Below are 14,631 nucleotides of genomic sequence, written 5' to 3' on the forward strand. Positions count from 1 at the left end.
GTGGTTTGGACATGTGCAAAGAAGGCCTACTGACGCTCCGATTAGAAGATGCGACTATGGGACAGAGGTTCAGGGCCGAAGGGGTAGAGGAAGACCTAGGAAAACTTTGGAAGAGACTCTAAGAAAAGACTTAGAGTACTTGGATCTAACGGAGGACATGACACAGGATCGAGCACAATGGCGTTCTAAGATTCATACAGCCGATCCCACTCAGTGACTTGGATTTTCCAAGTCTTCAATCGAGAAGTTTTCCTCACTCGGGAAATTAAGGGAACACTACCCCAACCTACATGCTCCACTCAGAAAGCTTCAACATACAAGCTTCAACAAAAGAAAATTCAAAGAACTTAGCGAAGAAGGCTTTGGTGTATTTAACACAATACGTTGAAATGAAGGAAAGCTTATTTATTGATATCCCCGATCAGCTACAAATATGTACATATACATGAGTCAAAATAAACACACAAGACGGAGCCTTCACAAAGGTTGCTTAGGAGAAGTCTCAGCAGTCGGTAGAGCCCCAGAAAGAGAAGGCACCGGAGGGGGATCATTTGGAGCCTCAGTACTGGACAGAACCCTAGAAGGAGGAGGCATCAGAGGTTGATCATTCGGAGCTTCATTACGCGGTACAGCCCCAGAAGACGAAGGCAATAAATGCCTTTGGAACAAACCCACAAATCTCTGATGATCAAGTAAAACCTGACCATCAGTTTCCTTCATCTGGTCAAGCTTCCTCTTCATGTTTGTAGCATAGTCATGTGCGAGCCGGTGCAACTGTTTATTCTCATGCTTGAGCCCTCTAATCTCCTGTTTGAGACTCATCACTTCAGCCGCCAAGGATTCAACTTGGCGGGTTCGAGCAAATAGGCGTTGGGCCATATTAGACACAGAACCTGCACACTGAACACTGAGAGCCAGCGAATCCTTAACAGCTAACTCATCAGACCGTTTGGAAAGTAGTCTGTTATCTTTGGGAGTGAGAAGGTTCCTGGCCACCACCGCAGCGGTCATATCATTCTTCATCACGGAATCTCCAACGGTAAGAGGACCAGTAGGGGAGACGAAGGATGGGCGCCATATGTTGTCTGGAGAAGGCGGGGCTGCCTCTTCAACAAGGTTCAAGTCAAAACGACGGTCGGAGGGGCCAGACATTTTCAAAGGTGTTGAAGAGAGAAGAGGTTTGACAAATCAAGATCTTAGAAGTGCAAGAATTAAGCTTCTACTGGTGGAGATTCAAGTGTGCTTTGGAACTTAATGTCAGCCTCTATAAAAATCTGCACTCGACGGAGCTTCGGAAATCGAAGAGGCGCCTGCTCAGAAATCGAAGAGGCGTTTGCTTTCTCAAAAGCTGGGCTGCTTAGAGATCACGAGGGTTGATCTCAAAAATCGAAGAGGCGATTGCTTTCTCAAAAGTTGGGCTGCTCAAAGACCACGAAGGCCGATCTCAGAAATCGAAGAGGCGCTCGTTTTCTCAAAAGCTGGGCTCCCCAGAGACCACGAGGGCCGATCTCAGAAATCGAAGAGGCACCTACTTTTCCAGCCTTGTCAGCACCCGTCACACGCACACTCAGCTTTGCAGAAATTATGGGCATTCTGTCGAAGACTTCTGGGGAAGTAGAAAACACATGAATCTTACTGTTCAATCACCCACTTCTCACACGCAACAATAGCTCATGGGTACCACAGATAACTTTGCCAAAGTTCTCTGCCAAAGTTGAGCACGTGAAGCTTGCAGCTCCCACTACATCGCTCTGACCAAGAAGGGTAAAAGAATAGCAAAGAAACAGCACTAACAAAGTTTAGACCCATAAATTTTGAAGGTCTAGCTACCATATTATTACCCACAAGGGTAAAGGAACAGTACCACTGCTGGATAATTGGAAAGTCCCTGTGTGTCAACCTCTGTGCTTCGTGGCAAGGTAGACTAGCAAACATGCCCAACCTTTACTCACATTCGAGAAAACACTCCCAATAAGATTGCTTGCTCCAAAATCGAAGAGGCACCGTCCTCCGAATCTCGAGAGCCAGACTCCCAACATGACTACTTTCTTAAAAATCGAAGAGAGGGTAAAGGAACAGTACCATTGCTGGATAATTGGAAAGTCCCTGTGTGTCAACCTCTGTGCTTCGTGGCAAGGTAGACTAGCAAACATGCCCAACCTTTACTCACATTCGAGAAAACACTCCCAACAAGATTGCTTGCTCCAAAATCGAAGAGGCACCGCCTTCCGAATCTCGAGAGCCAGACTCCCAACGTGATTACTTTCTCAAAAATCGAAGAGACACTGCTCCCCGAATCTTCGAGAGCCAGACCCCCAGCATGATTGCTTTCTCAAAAATCGATGAGGCATCGTTATCCGAATCAATCGAAGAGGCGCTTGCTTTCTCAAAAGCTGGGCTGCTCAGAGACCACGAGGGCCGATCTCAGAAATCGAAGAGGCACCTACTTTTCTAGCCTTGTCAGCACCTGTCACACGCACACTCAGCTTTGCAGAAATTATGGGCATTCTGTCGAAGACTTCTGGTGAAGTAGAAAGCACATGAATCTTACTGTTCAATCACCCACTTCCCACACGCAACAATAGCTCATGGGTACCACAGATAACTTTGCCAAAGTTGAGCACGTGAAGCTTGCAGCTCCCACTACATCGCTCTGACCAAGAAAGGTAAAAGAATAGCAAAGAAACATCACTAACAAAGTTTAGACACATAAATTTTGAAGGTCTAGCTACCATATTATTACCCACAAGGGTAAAGGAACAGTACCACTGCTGGATAATTGGAAAGTCCCTGTGTGTCAACCTCTGTGCTTCGTGGCAAGGTAGACTAGCAAACATGCCCAACCTTTACTCACTTTCGAGAAAACACTCCCAACAAGATTGCTTGCTCCAAAATCGAAGAGGCACCGTCCTCCGAATCTCGAGAGCCAGACTCCCAACATGACTACTTTCTCAAAAGCGAAGAGAGGGTAAAGGAACAGTACCATTGCTGGATAATTGGAAAGTCTCTGTGTGTCAACCTTTGTGCTTCGTGGCAAGGTAGACTAGCAAACATGCCCAACCTTTACTCACATTCGAGACAACACTCCCAACAGGATTGCTTACTCCAAAATCGAAGAGGCACCGCCCTCCGAATCTCGAGAGCCAGACTCCCAACATGATTACTTCCTCAAAAATCGAAGAGACACTGCTCTACGAATCTCGAGAGCCAGACCCCCAGCATGATTGCTTTCTCAAAAATCGAAGAGGCATCGTTCTCCGAATCTCGAGAGCCAGATACCACAGACCACTTTTTCAAAGTGCTCTGACAGAGTTAAAACATGTGAAACTGGCAGCTCCCACTACCGTGCTATGACCAAGCAGGGTAAATGAATAGCATTACTACCTGTTGTTAGGGAGACTCCTATATATGTCGACCTCCATCCCCAACGGACAGGCAGACCTGCAAAAATGCTCAACCCTTCATCATATCTGAGAGGGCACTCCCAACGAAGCCTTTCGAAATATTCAGCTTTCTTTCCCCCCGATAATACCTCTGCAAACAAGCTATACTAGAGCAAGAATATCTCATATCATCAGGGTTAAAAGCAAGAGTATCCCATATCATGCTTTTTCCCTGTCTTTTCCTTTGGCCTTGTTTTTACCTGCAAGACAAGGAGAAAGAGAGCAATCAGTCAGCACTTGGATCAAGCTTCCAGCCAGGAACTGACTGCCTGGAACCCCTTACCTGATTACTTACCTGGCATTGCTCTCGAGTACTCATCTTCAACATCTTATGTTTCCAGGGAAGATTCCGCATCTGCTTGAGGAACAGATAGGGCAAGTGCGAAGGATACAAGGAAGCATGTGGAGACAAGCGTAACAGCACACGTGCCGATACACCCATTACTCTGTCAAAAGCAAAAGTATCCCATATCAGCAGGGTGGAACGTACTCTAGATTTGATGGACTTGTTTTGACCCTCAAATTCTTCAGTCGGCCTTATACTCTGGAGGAAACCAGAAAACCATCCAGCTCAGTTCAAGAATAAGCCTGTGGAAAGTTACTTCTTCAAAAGCAAAAGTATCTCATATCATCTCTTCTCATTTTTCTTCTCTTTATCCTTCATGCTGCTGCAAGATGGGGAGAAGGTGAACAATCAGTCGGAGCTCTGATTGCTTACCTTGTCTGTCACCTCTTTCAGCAGACCCCCTAGCTCGGCGACTTGGGGGACTCCTACTACATGGTTTGTATCGCGATTGACCAAGCCTGAGACTACAAGTAAGCTTCAAGTGAAATTGATACATTACCTTGTGCATCTCCACCAGTTAAAGATACCACCCCTGGATGGAGGAAGAGTACTTCCAGAGAAGATGCCACATCTACCTATGAGACAGATAAGGCAAGTCAAGACGACACCACACTCCGATACTTAGAAGTTTCGTGATTACGAGATCATTCTCCCACAATATTTCCTAATGTCATTTGTACTAAATCATTCACTTGTACTCACTAAAGGAGAGCTTGAACCTATGTACTTGTGTAAACCCTTCACAATTAATGAGAACTCTTCTATTCCGTGGACGTAGCCAATCTGGGTGAACCACGTACATCTTGTGTTTGCTTTCCTATCTCTATCCATTTATATACTTATCCACACTAATGACCGGAGCAATCTAGCGAAGATCACAAAAAGCGACCGTTTTCGCTACCTAGGATCTATCTTGCAAGAGAACGTAGAATTAGATGGAGATCTCAACCATAGAATACGAGCTGGATGGATGAAGTGTAAGAGTGCATCCGGCGTGTTGTGTGACCGTCGTAGGCCACTGAAGCTCAAGGGAAAATTTTATAGGACGGCAATAAGGCCAACGATGTTGTATGGCACAGAATGTTGGGCGGTGAAGCATCAACACGTACACAAAATGGGTGTAGCGGAGATGAGGATGCTTCGTGGGATGTGTGGGCACACGAGAAAGGATAAGATTGGGAATGAGGATATCCGAGGTAAAGTAGGAGTAGCCGAAATTGTAGGAAAGATGAGAGAAAATCGGCTCCGATGATTTGGACATGTGCAAAGAAGGCCGACTGACGCTCCGGTTCGAAGATGTGACTACGGGACAGAGGTTCAGGGCCAAAGGGGTAGGGGAAGACCTAGGAAAACTTTGGAAGAGACTCTAAGAAAAGACTTAGAGTACTTGGATCTAACGGAGGACATGACACAAAACCGAGCGCAATGGCGTTCTAGGATTCATATAGCCGACCCCACTTAGTGGGAAAAGGCTTTGTTGTTGTTGTTGTTGTTGTAGTTAATATTAAATACCTAAACACTTTCATCCGCGATAATTGTCAATTTACACACTTAACAACCTTCACAAACTCACATTTGAATCAACATTTTTTTACACCCAACAACACAAATTTAACCTTTGGATTACAAATGCATTGTTTCTTACAATTGCTCCATTACCAAAACAGAGCTGTACCATCTGTTATTTCTATATTTTTATTCCTTCCTGTAAATACGATAAATTCACATACATGTTTGTAAAACTTTCTGAAAATTTTATTCATACACTTTGAAAACCCGCGGCAACGCGCGGGCACAATTACTAGTTAAAATCTAAAGTTTGATTTACTTTTATCAAAAAATATTGTTTTCACATTATCCAACCGAAGAATTATAAACTTGAGCTTTTCTTCCCCTTTCTACTAAATTTTTAAAATTTCATATATTTTATTATTCAAAATTTCAATTCATTCTTCTCATTTTTTGTTCTAAAATTCCCAATCCATTCTATATTGCATTGGGGTGTTACTAGAGAGACAATCTACTTAAACCACATTTGGCAGTTAATGGATGGACTACTCTTTTAAATTATTAAAGAAGAAATCCAATCATCAACTACCACATAATGTGGTCTCCATTATATAGTCTAAAAACATGGTTTTCCTAGCATTTTTCATTGACTTGATATTAGAAGGTTAATTTCTCTAAATCCTCTTTAATTTTTTATTAATTACTTTCTATATTGACCGGATATTGGAAGGTTCATTTCAACATATAAAGAAAAAGCATTTAGCACCTCCAAAATTTTAATTAGCTCACAACTCCAAGCATGCGTTCTACTCTCTAATTAGTTTATTCCTCATTTCCTAAAATCTTGACTCTGTCACTGTTCATCAAAAGTGTTTTCAGTCGTTTTAAAAGCACTTCCAAACAAGTCTTAAGACTCCAGTTTTATACATTTTAACTTTTGTTTTAAATGTAACTTTTTAGTTAAATTTAGTATAGGCTATCTTAATTTAATTTTGTGAAAATTTAACCTAAAAAACTCAAATTCCAACCAAGTTTAAAAGACCACTTCAGTTTGACTTCATTAAAACGAGATCGAAAGCAACTTTTGTTAGTGAGAGTAAAAAACTAAAGGATAGTTAGATCCATGTCTAAAAATTCAATTTATTTTTTAAATTGATTCTAATTGTAACATACCTATATTATAAGAAAACTACAAAAATTTCAGCAAAATATATTTAAGATAGAATTGAATACAACTAATTCTGGAGAGGTTGATTACAAGTATGGAAAAACATCTATAATATAGGTAGCTAAAAAACAATTTATCTGTGATGTAGGTAGATAATCGATGAAGAAATCTATGATATATGTACACTAAATAAGTAAAAAGACTAAATGCAACATGCTTGAAGGGATTTAATTCTTAGCCTTTTGCCACAAGACTACGCATGTGACAATTGGTTCTTTTTTATTTTATTATTTATTTTGTTATTTGATATTGTATTTTTTTTAATATTACTTACTTTAGTTGTTTTTTTTCATTAAAACATATTAAAAATAATGAACTTACTAACCACCCACATTTACCCTACTCAATGTTTGAAATATCCTAGATATGCTCGATATTTCCACGGAAATATACAAAAATTCAGGGAACGAGATGGAAAGAGGGATGAAGTCTAAACTTCACTCCATATCCACGATATTTCTGGAAATCAGTCAATATCCACAATATTTTTGATATTTTTAGAAAATATCCAGTGTTTGTAGACAGTTTGCAAAAAGTTGGCAGTAAATATCCATGAGTCTATGCATTCTTTATTTTTTTAAATTTCTTTCTTTATGGTATTAGTTTACATCAATAAAACTTGTGATGCTTTCATGTCGAAAATTTCAATTAAGTTATGTATAATTTATTCTTTCTATTGAAATGCTTTATTTTATTACTTGTCTTTATAAAGAAGTTTTTCTTCTCACATATCACATACTCATTGTTTACACAGTATCTGATCATTAATTCTTATTTCATACGTGTGTTGTGGCTTCATATGACATTCCATAAAAAGTAATTTTAGATTTCCATCATTTTCATCGAAAGCAATCGATATCGATATCGATATACAATATACAATATATCTGTTGATATTTCCACAAATTTGCCTATCGATATTTCTACCAATACCGATATTTTAAACACTGACCCTACTTGGGGTTTTTTTTTTTTAAATCTTTTTCTTTGTTTTTAAAATTTTCTGTTTGATCACAAACTTAACAAAAAGATAATGGTCAATTTGGACCTATTTTTTAAAAGTGGACTATTCTTAATAATAAATGACAAAATTAGATTACTGAATCTACCCAAAAATAAATGACTTTGTAAATTATCAGATAAACAGGTAGGTATTCATAGAGTTTGAGATGAGGTTGTTGGAGGATGGATAACATAAAAACTAAATAAATTATATTATTATTTTGGCCGTCAGATACGGTCGGTTGGATTCATGGTCAGGAAATCTCTGAGACATGCAATGGGAAGTTTTGTTAGCTAAAAGTCCAAATTAGGCTAACCAGCGAGCGGAGGGATATCGACAGGCCAAAGAAAAAAAAGCATATCGACAAGGCGTTGAGGGCAGTTGGTCACAAAACATTCGTCCATTATTAAGCAAGTTCACTTGGTGCAGCAACATCACCATTTCGATTATTAGTCTCCGTCACAACCAACGCACGCATCGGCCATCCTATAAGGCTAGCCGACCCGTGCCATTGGGGGCGAAAGGAGTAACGTTAAAGAAACCATTAACCACCGTCACGTACGCTACAAGGAGCTCACACAGATTAACCACCATCATTAACATTCAACAGCTTTATTAATAACCACATAAACCGGTCATCTTCACTAAAATATTGATTCTCCACAGTGCTTCAAAGTTCAAAAGAAAAAATGACAATCCTTTGGGCTGTGAATTTGTAAGAATAAAAAATAAACTAAAATACACCTTTCAACAACATAAGTAAAAGCTGCCCACACTACGCAGCAACAACTCCTAGACTTATCTTTCGTCTAACTCGTGTATCACAGTTTCTAAAGTTGTACACAGACGATTCAATCATGCACTGAAAAAGGACATGTGAACAAAGCCAGTAGCAGCTTACTTCTCTGGATGGCCCCTTTTAGCCTTACGACGTGTATTGTTGGTACCTCGAACAGGGTTTTTAGTCTTTGTACTGCATAATGACGCACAAAGTTGTAATCAGCAAACAGAAATATGTTGGACTACTTTTCATTTAGAGAAAGCGATGTGCAGGCATAAGCACACATAAGTAACTAACCAGAAAAGTGAGGAGAAAATTCTGAACAGAATGATAATGGGCAGGGCCAACAAAGCCGAGGCCTGCAACATTTTAATTGCGACTAAATAAGGCGATCAAACATAACATTCAAAGAAAAAAAAAACAGAACAAACAAAGAAATGCAAGAAGATTGATTTCACTACACTACACGTACCGCAAACCACTCCAACTCCTTTGTAGCAAGAGGTCTCGTCAGTTCATGCCTCTTCAGCAAATCTTTTACTGTCCCTTGAACCTTGAAGAAATATTGATTACAAAATTTAATAAACTACTACAGCTGGTTCACTGAATGGCTTCAGCTACGCATCCACCATGGCAAGAACATCAAAAGGAATAAAAAAGAAAACGTAATTCATTTACAACATGCAGTAACAGTCTTCAACAGCAAATAACACATGAACTGAAGACTGTTCAACGCTGTCACTATAAGATAACAGATGAAACATATATGTCATCTTATGTAACAATGAAGTGATTGGTCAAAGCAGTTGATAATTAAATGTTAATAATCGTCATCAAATGGAGAAGAAAAAGTAAATGGAAAGAGAAGGAATAATAATTGAACTTGCAGCAATCAACCTTCAAAATAATTTGTATCTAATAGTAGAATAATGAATGGAGATTATTTCAAATTGATGCTGATACCTGATGATGGTATGCTGTTGCAGATTTGAGAAACTTCTCATAGGCAATAACTGTCTTTTTTGTATAAGGCTTCAATACTACTCGAACCTTATCGACATGAGGTTTTGCCACAGTGGCCACCTGATCAACATATGGCTTGCTGAACTTTTTTGCTTCCTGTCACCCAAAAATACAGTTGTAGGATGCATGTAGGTAACATGAATGGACCAAATTCTTTGCCTAATGAAATGTATGTATATATGAAAATATAGATACCTGAAAATAAGGATCAACAACTTCTTGTGCTTTTATAACGTGTGGAGCTAGTGTAGTCTTTGAAACCTCATAAACTTCAAAAGTTTTTGTACTTAACGATTTCACATGAGGTTCAACAGTATCCTTCACCACCTCCCATTGTTCCTTGATTGCCGGGATCCATTTCTTCAATAGAACAGACATGAAAAGGGGGGATAATAAAGTTTAGTGAGAAAGGCTAACCATTTCTTATAAACAAGGCAAAAACCACAACAGAATGGGAGAACATACTAGCATCCATACATACATACATACATACATGCATACTAACATACATGTATACATACTAGCATGCATGTGTGTGACTGTATCCTGCCCAACATTATTAACACCATGGAACGATTTTATAGCCAGAGACGTCGGAAACAGCAACACCATCAATTTCAGGTCACATAGTGTAATAATGCGATGGCAAGTGCCTTCGCCCATGAGCGGTAGGTCTCGAGTTCGAGACTTGGGAGCAGCCTCTCCATAAATGGGGGTAAGGCTAGCCGACATTCACCTCTCCCAGACCCTGCGTAAAGCGGGAGCCTTGTGCACTGGGTACGACCTTTTATAGTGTAATGATGCAAAATTCTACATTGTTACACAAAAGTGGAAATTGAAAATAAAATAAATTAACCTAGCTTACAGTTTTTAATGTTTCCACATGGGGTTCAGCCCACTTTTCAGCCTGGGCTTTTTTCTCCAGAGCCTGAACAAATATGAAGGTCCTCGTCAGTTATTGAAGGATAATACTCAGTAAATTAAGCATAAACTTGTAAAAGAGAAAATTGTAGGAGTAACATATCAGATTCTTCAAGCGACCATACAGCAATTAGTTTTAATACCTTCTGAACAGCAATATCCACTGCAGGTTTTCCATGCACATTCCAGTGTGTCTCTAGAAAGGACTGCAAGTTGATAATAACTTCAATTCCTTGAAAAGGAAAATTTTCTTTACTACAGTAAAATACACTCAGTTTACCTGACACTGCATAAAATGTACAGCAAGCCATGGTGGAATCCATGCACCATGCACCTGATACAAACAAAAAAAAAACACAAAATATCCTTTAGGGCTCGCAATCAAAATCAAATCACCACACTACTTTGAATATCATATATAACATAAGGGAAAGATGTACGAATTGAAAAAAAATAAGCAAACCAAGCTTTCGCAGCACTTTCAGGTTACAACTACCTTAGAAAGAATATAGACAAACATTGGGAGACAGTTAAAATGAGAGAGAGAATTCATGCAACTTAATACCTCATTTAACTCTTTTGCTTTTAGAGTAGCTTCAAACTTTGCCTTCAACATTTCCTCCTGAAAGACAAATTTAGAAACATAGACTGAGCATAAGCACCAACCCACATCTAGAAAAATGCGCTTCCGCAGAGACTAAAAAATTACCTCAGCCACTTTAAGAGCACGCTCAGTTTTACGGATTTTGGTCTTCTGCTCATCATTAGTCTTCTCAATCTGTAAAAAGATCACCAGACATCATTCTATTATCCCCACGGGGTAACATTAAGCAAATTTCAAGTAGCATTACAACTAGCTTAAAATGATATGAAAGAAAAAGAAAAAAGAAGTAGACTTTTTTGTTCAGCATTCTATAGAAGTAAAGATAGTAATACAAAAAACACCACAGCATCCCAATTGTGTCTGCATTGGTGCTAAAGAAGGATGTAAACTAACAACATTGTTTTGCCCACCAGCAGTTTACATTCTATACAAAAGACATTCACATCAACACACTTATTTCTGGGGAAACAGACAGAGGACTCATCACAAAAAGGACATGAAACGAATTAACAATATCCACAGAATCACAAAAATACAAACCAAAACAAAACAGCGAGTGATTGACAGTGTTGAGTTAAATAAGACAACTTTTAGCATCCATTTTATTTTCCCTTACTATCATTCTTTACCTAACACTTAAATCCAATGCCAAACAATGTTCTGTTCTCTTATAATCAGAATCACCAAGGACTTCCAATATGAGCACATTCAGCAACAAAATAACTTTTCTTCCAAATGAGAAAAAATAACTCACATTCTCTATTTTCAAAAGCAAAACATCGACCTTCTTCTCAGCTTCATTCGCCCGGGCTTCCAAGCCCTCTTTCTCCTTACGTTGCAATTGCAATTCCTTTTTAAGTTCATTAACCTGCATAGGAGAATGAAATGAAAATTCAGTGGAATTCTCTTTTTTCGGCAACAAGAATGTAGTGGTTTTCACAGACTAAAATAGTCCATTTCGTCGTATCTAACCTTTTTCTCTAGTTCACCGGCACGTGCATGAGCCTTCCCAAGCTCAGCATCTAATGACCCTTTTTTCTAATATACAGAAACATAGATAGAAATCAATGTGCAGATAAACAAACCATCATTCAAAAAACAGATTGGGTAATTGGTTTTCTGGCATTTCATGCAAATGTGCCTAACCTGGAGAGAATCAATTTCACTGTGCAACGAAGAAATGCTATCCGAGTTCTCTTGGATTACTTTCTCCTTCTCTTCTATAAGCTCATTCTTCTTTTTTAGTTCCTTAATCTTCTCACCGACATCGAATTCTTGAACATTAAAGAAACACAAACCGTCGGCCAGGAAAACCCAAACAGCACTCAAAAACACTTAAAAATGCTCGAAATTGAAATTTAACTAACATCGATGTTGTTTCTACTCACAAAGTAACTAAACAATTAAGCATCTTTATTGCTCTGATTAAAATTATAAAAACTGAAAACTCAAAGCTTTACAAGTAAGCACCAGAGTCAGCTAATTGGCAGTATTAATTGGCAGTATTACTTGGATTCCAAAACAGAAACACAAAATTATAAATGGAAAGAAATTAAAACACTTCCCAAGTGAAAAAACAAAGGATCTGTAAATTCAGTCAAATCTGTTTGGATGGCGAGAAAACCGAGGGAAAAAATCGAATCCACAAACACTTGAAAAATCACAAATTTCGTCCAATAAACCTTAGAATTCGCAGAAGACGATAGAAACGAACCTAGGGAGTGGATCTTAGCCCTGAGCTGATCCAACTCGATCTTCAGAGCGGACGAATCAGGGCCGTCCGATCGGGGGAGCTTCACTGGCTCGTCTTCCTCCGCGGGGACTGAAGCGTCAGCCCGAATCTGGGAGAAAATAAGGGCAAGAAAGATTGAGAGAATCGCGAGGTTGGAGGCCGCCATGGGAGCATGCAATCACGGCCAACGAAACTCTCACAGCGACAGTTTTTCCAGTGTTTTTTTAGTTCGAGTTTGATTTCTTCCGACTACAAATATTAAATACCCTTTTGGTACCAAAAATAAAAAAACGAAAATGAATATAACTGTCAACTAATTCATGATACCAAAAATTGTTTTTTTTTTTTAAGTAAAATCTCAAAATATTAAATTAATTAATTAGAAAGATATTTGCCAACAATTTTTTTTAAAGAAAACAGTAATTTCAAATCAACCCTACTTAATGGCTATTACTTTCATTTGTTACTTTGAATTTACAAACAAAATATTAGCTCATGGTATACGCCTACGCATATGCTAATTGGGTTTTTTTAGTAATTATATATTTTTGGTACTAATAAAAATAAGGAAAACTAATTAAAAGGGTTTGAAAACTTTGAATTTTAACTATAAGGACAAAATAAAAGGTAAAGTGAATAGTACCAAGATTGACTTTTTAGTGTTAAAATGTGGTTTTTCGTTAAAATGAACAGTACCGGGAGCTTTTCGTTAAAGTTCCCATAAAAATATGGGGCTTTTAGATCTCTAAAAACATAGATTGTTATTAGGATGTGTAATATTTCGTGTTTGAAAGAAATGAGTAATTTTCATTTTTATACAAGTAAAAATTCGTTGAGTTGTTTAATTTTGACTTTTTTCAAGTGGAAACTGTTTTTATTACAAAACATTATCAGATATGAACAAACTACAAGATCATAATTATTTAAAAAAATATTTATATTAATCTAAATTTCCTTTAACATAAAGACAAATAGACGATATAAATTCCTCAATGAAGAGAAAACATATAAACGTGACATTGAATACGAAAAACAAGGAAATCCTTTGTTGATGTCATGCTTGATATAGCAAAAGAATACCATGAAAAGTATCATCATCGATTTCTGAAAAAGCGTAATTGAAGTATTTTTTGCTGTAAAAAGTTGAGATATAAGATAGGATTTTTGTTCCAAGACCTTCGCTAAGCTAGTTGATTTGCAACGTACTACCGAAAAGATCGTGCCAACGATTTATAAAGAGAAACAAATTTCCCAAAACTATGTTACCGACATTTGCATTTACTTTAGAAAGATAAATATTTTAGGTCATCCCTTAACCAAATTAGAGGAAGATTATTATATTCAACGAGTGGAATTCAAAATTTATACTATGTTGATGGCATGTTTGAAATAGCATAGAATATCATCAAATATGCCATCATGAGTTTTCGAAAAAGCATAAATTGAAATATTTTTTGTTGCAAAAAGTCGAGGTCGAAATAAGTTTTTTGTTATAAGACCTTCAATTTGCTGAGTCATACGTACATTCTTTTGACCATTTAACTCTAACTAACAAAAAGACAATACTGGTGATTAACAAAGCGAACCAAGTTTTCTAGAAACATGTTAGCGGCCTTTGCATTAGATTAAAAAGATAAACTTTTTAGATCATCCCTGGACAAAGTTACAGGACGACTATTTTATTCAACGGGTGGAATTCAAAAAAGGTGATGGCATGTTTGAAACTTTGAAAGAGCAATAGAATATCATCAAAAATCTCACCGTCAATTTTTTAACGGGCGTATATTGAAATACTTTTGCTTGAAAAAGTCGGGGTAGATGATTAAATAAAGGAATCGTCTAAGATCATTATCATTAAAGTGCCACGGAATTATTACCTTTTTATTATTGTGAAAATGATTTTGTCTTGGGTACTTTTGTTTGATAATTTGTACCCACCGACTATCTTTATATCAGTTAACATTCCCCTTTATTTTTATATTGTGGTTGTAAACTTTTATACTTTTTAATTTTTGAACTTCAAACAATTTTAAATATTTTT

General features: G+C 37.8%; 1 protein-coding gene across 1 annotated transcript; it reads right to left on the reverse strand.

Annotated features, from left to right (window-relative positions):
* Positions 1–8,112: 8,112 nt before the first annotated feature.
* On the reverse strand, positions 8,113–12,845 carry LOC126603450 (uncharacterized). The gene is made up of 14 exons (XM_050270299.1): positions 12,573–12,845; positions 12,005–12,132; positions 11,831–11,896; positions 11,613–11,726; positions 10,964–11,032; positions 10,820–10,876; positions 10,535–10,588; positions 10,398–10,460; positions 10,199–10,261; positions 9,529–9,693; positions 9,274–9,429; positions 8,783–8,863; positions 8,608–8,669; positions 8,113–8,502 (listed from the first exon to the last, which is right to left on the reverse strand). The coding sequence occupies exons 1-14, from the start codon at positions 12,754–12,756 to the stop codon at positions 8,427–8,429; spliced, it is 1,338 nt and encodes a 445-aa protein (XP_050126256.1). The 5' UTR covers positions 12,757–12,845; the 3' UTR covers positions 8,113–8,426.
* Between the last annotated feature and the right edge of the window lie 1,786 nt (positions 12,846–14,631).

The sequence above is a fragment of the Malus sylvestris genome, chromosome 15 (assembly GCF_916048215.2).
Source record: "Malus sylvestris chromosome 15, drMalSylv7.2, whole genome shotgun sequence".
NCBI classification, from domain to species: Eukaryota; Viridiplantae; Streptophyta; class Magnoliopsida; order Rosales; family Rosaceae; genus Malus; species Malus sylvestris.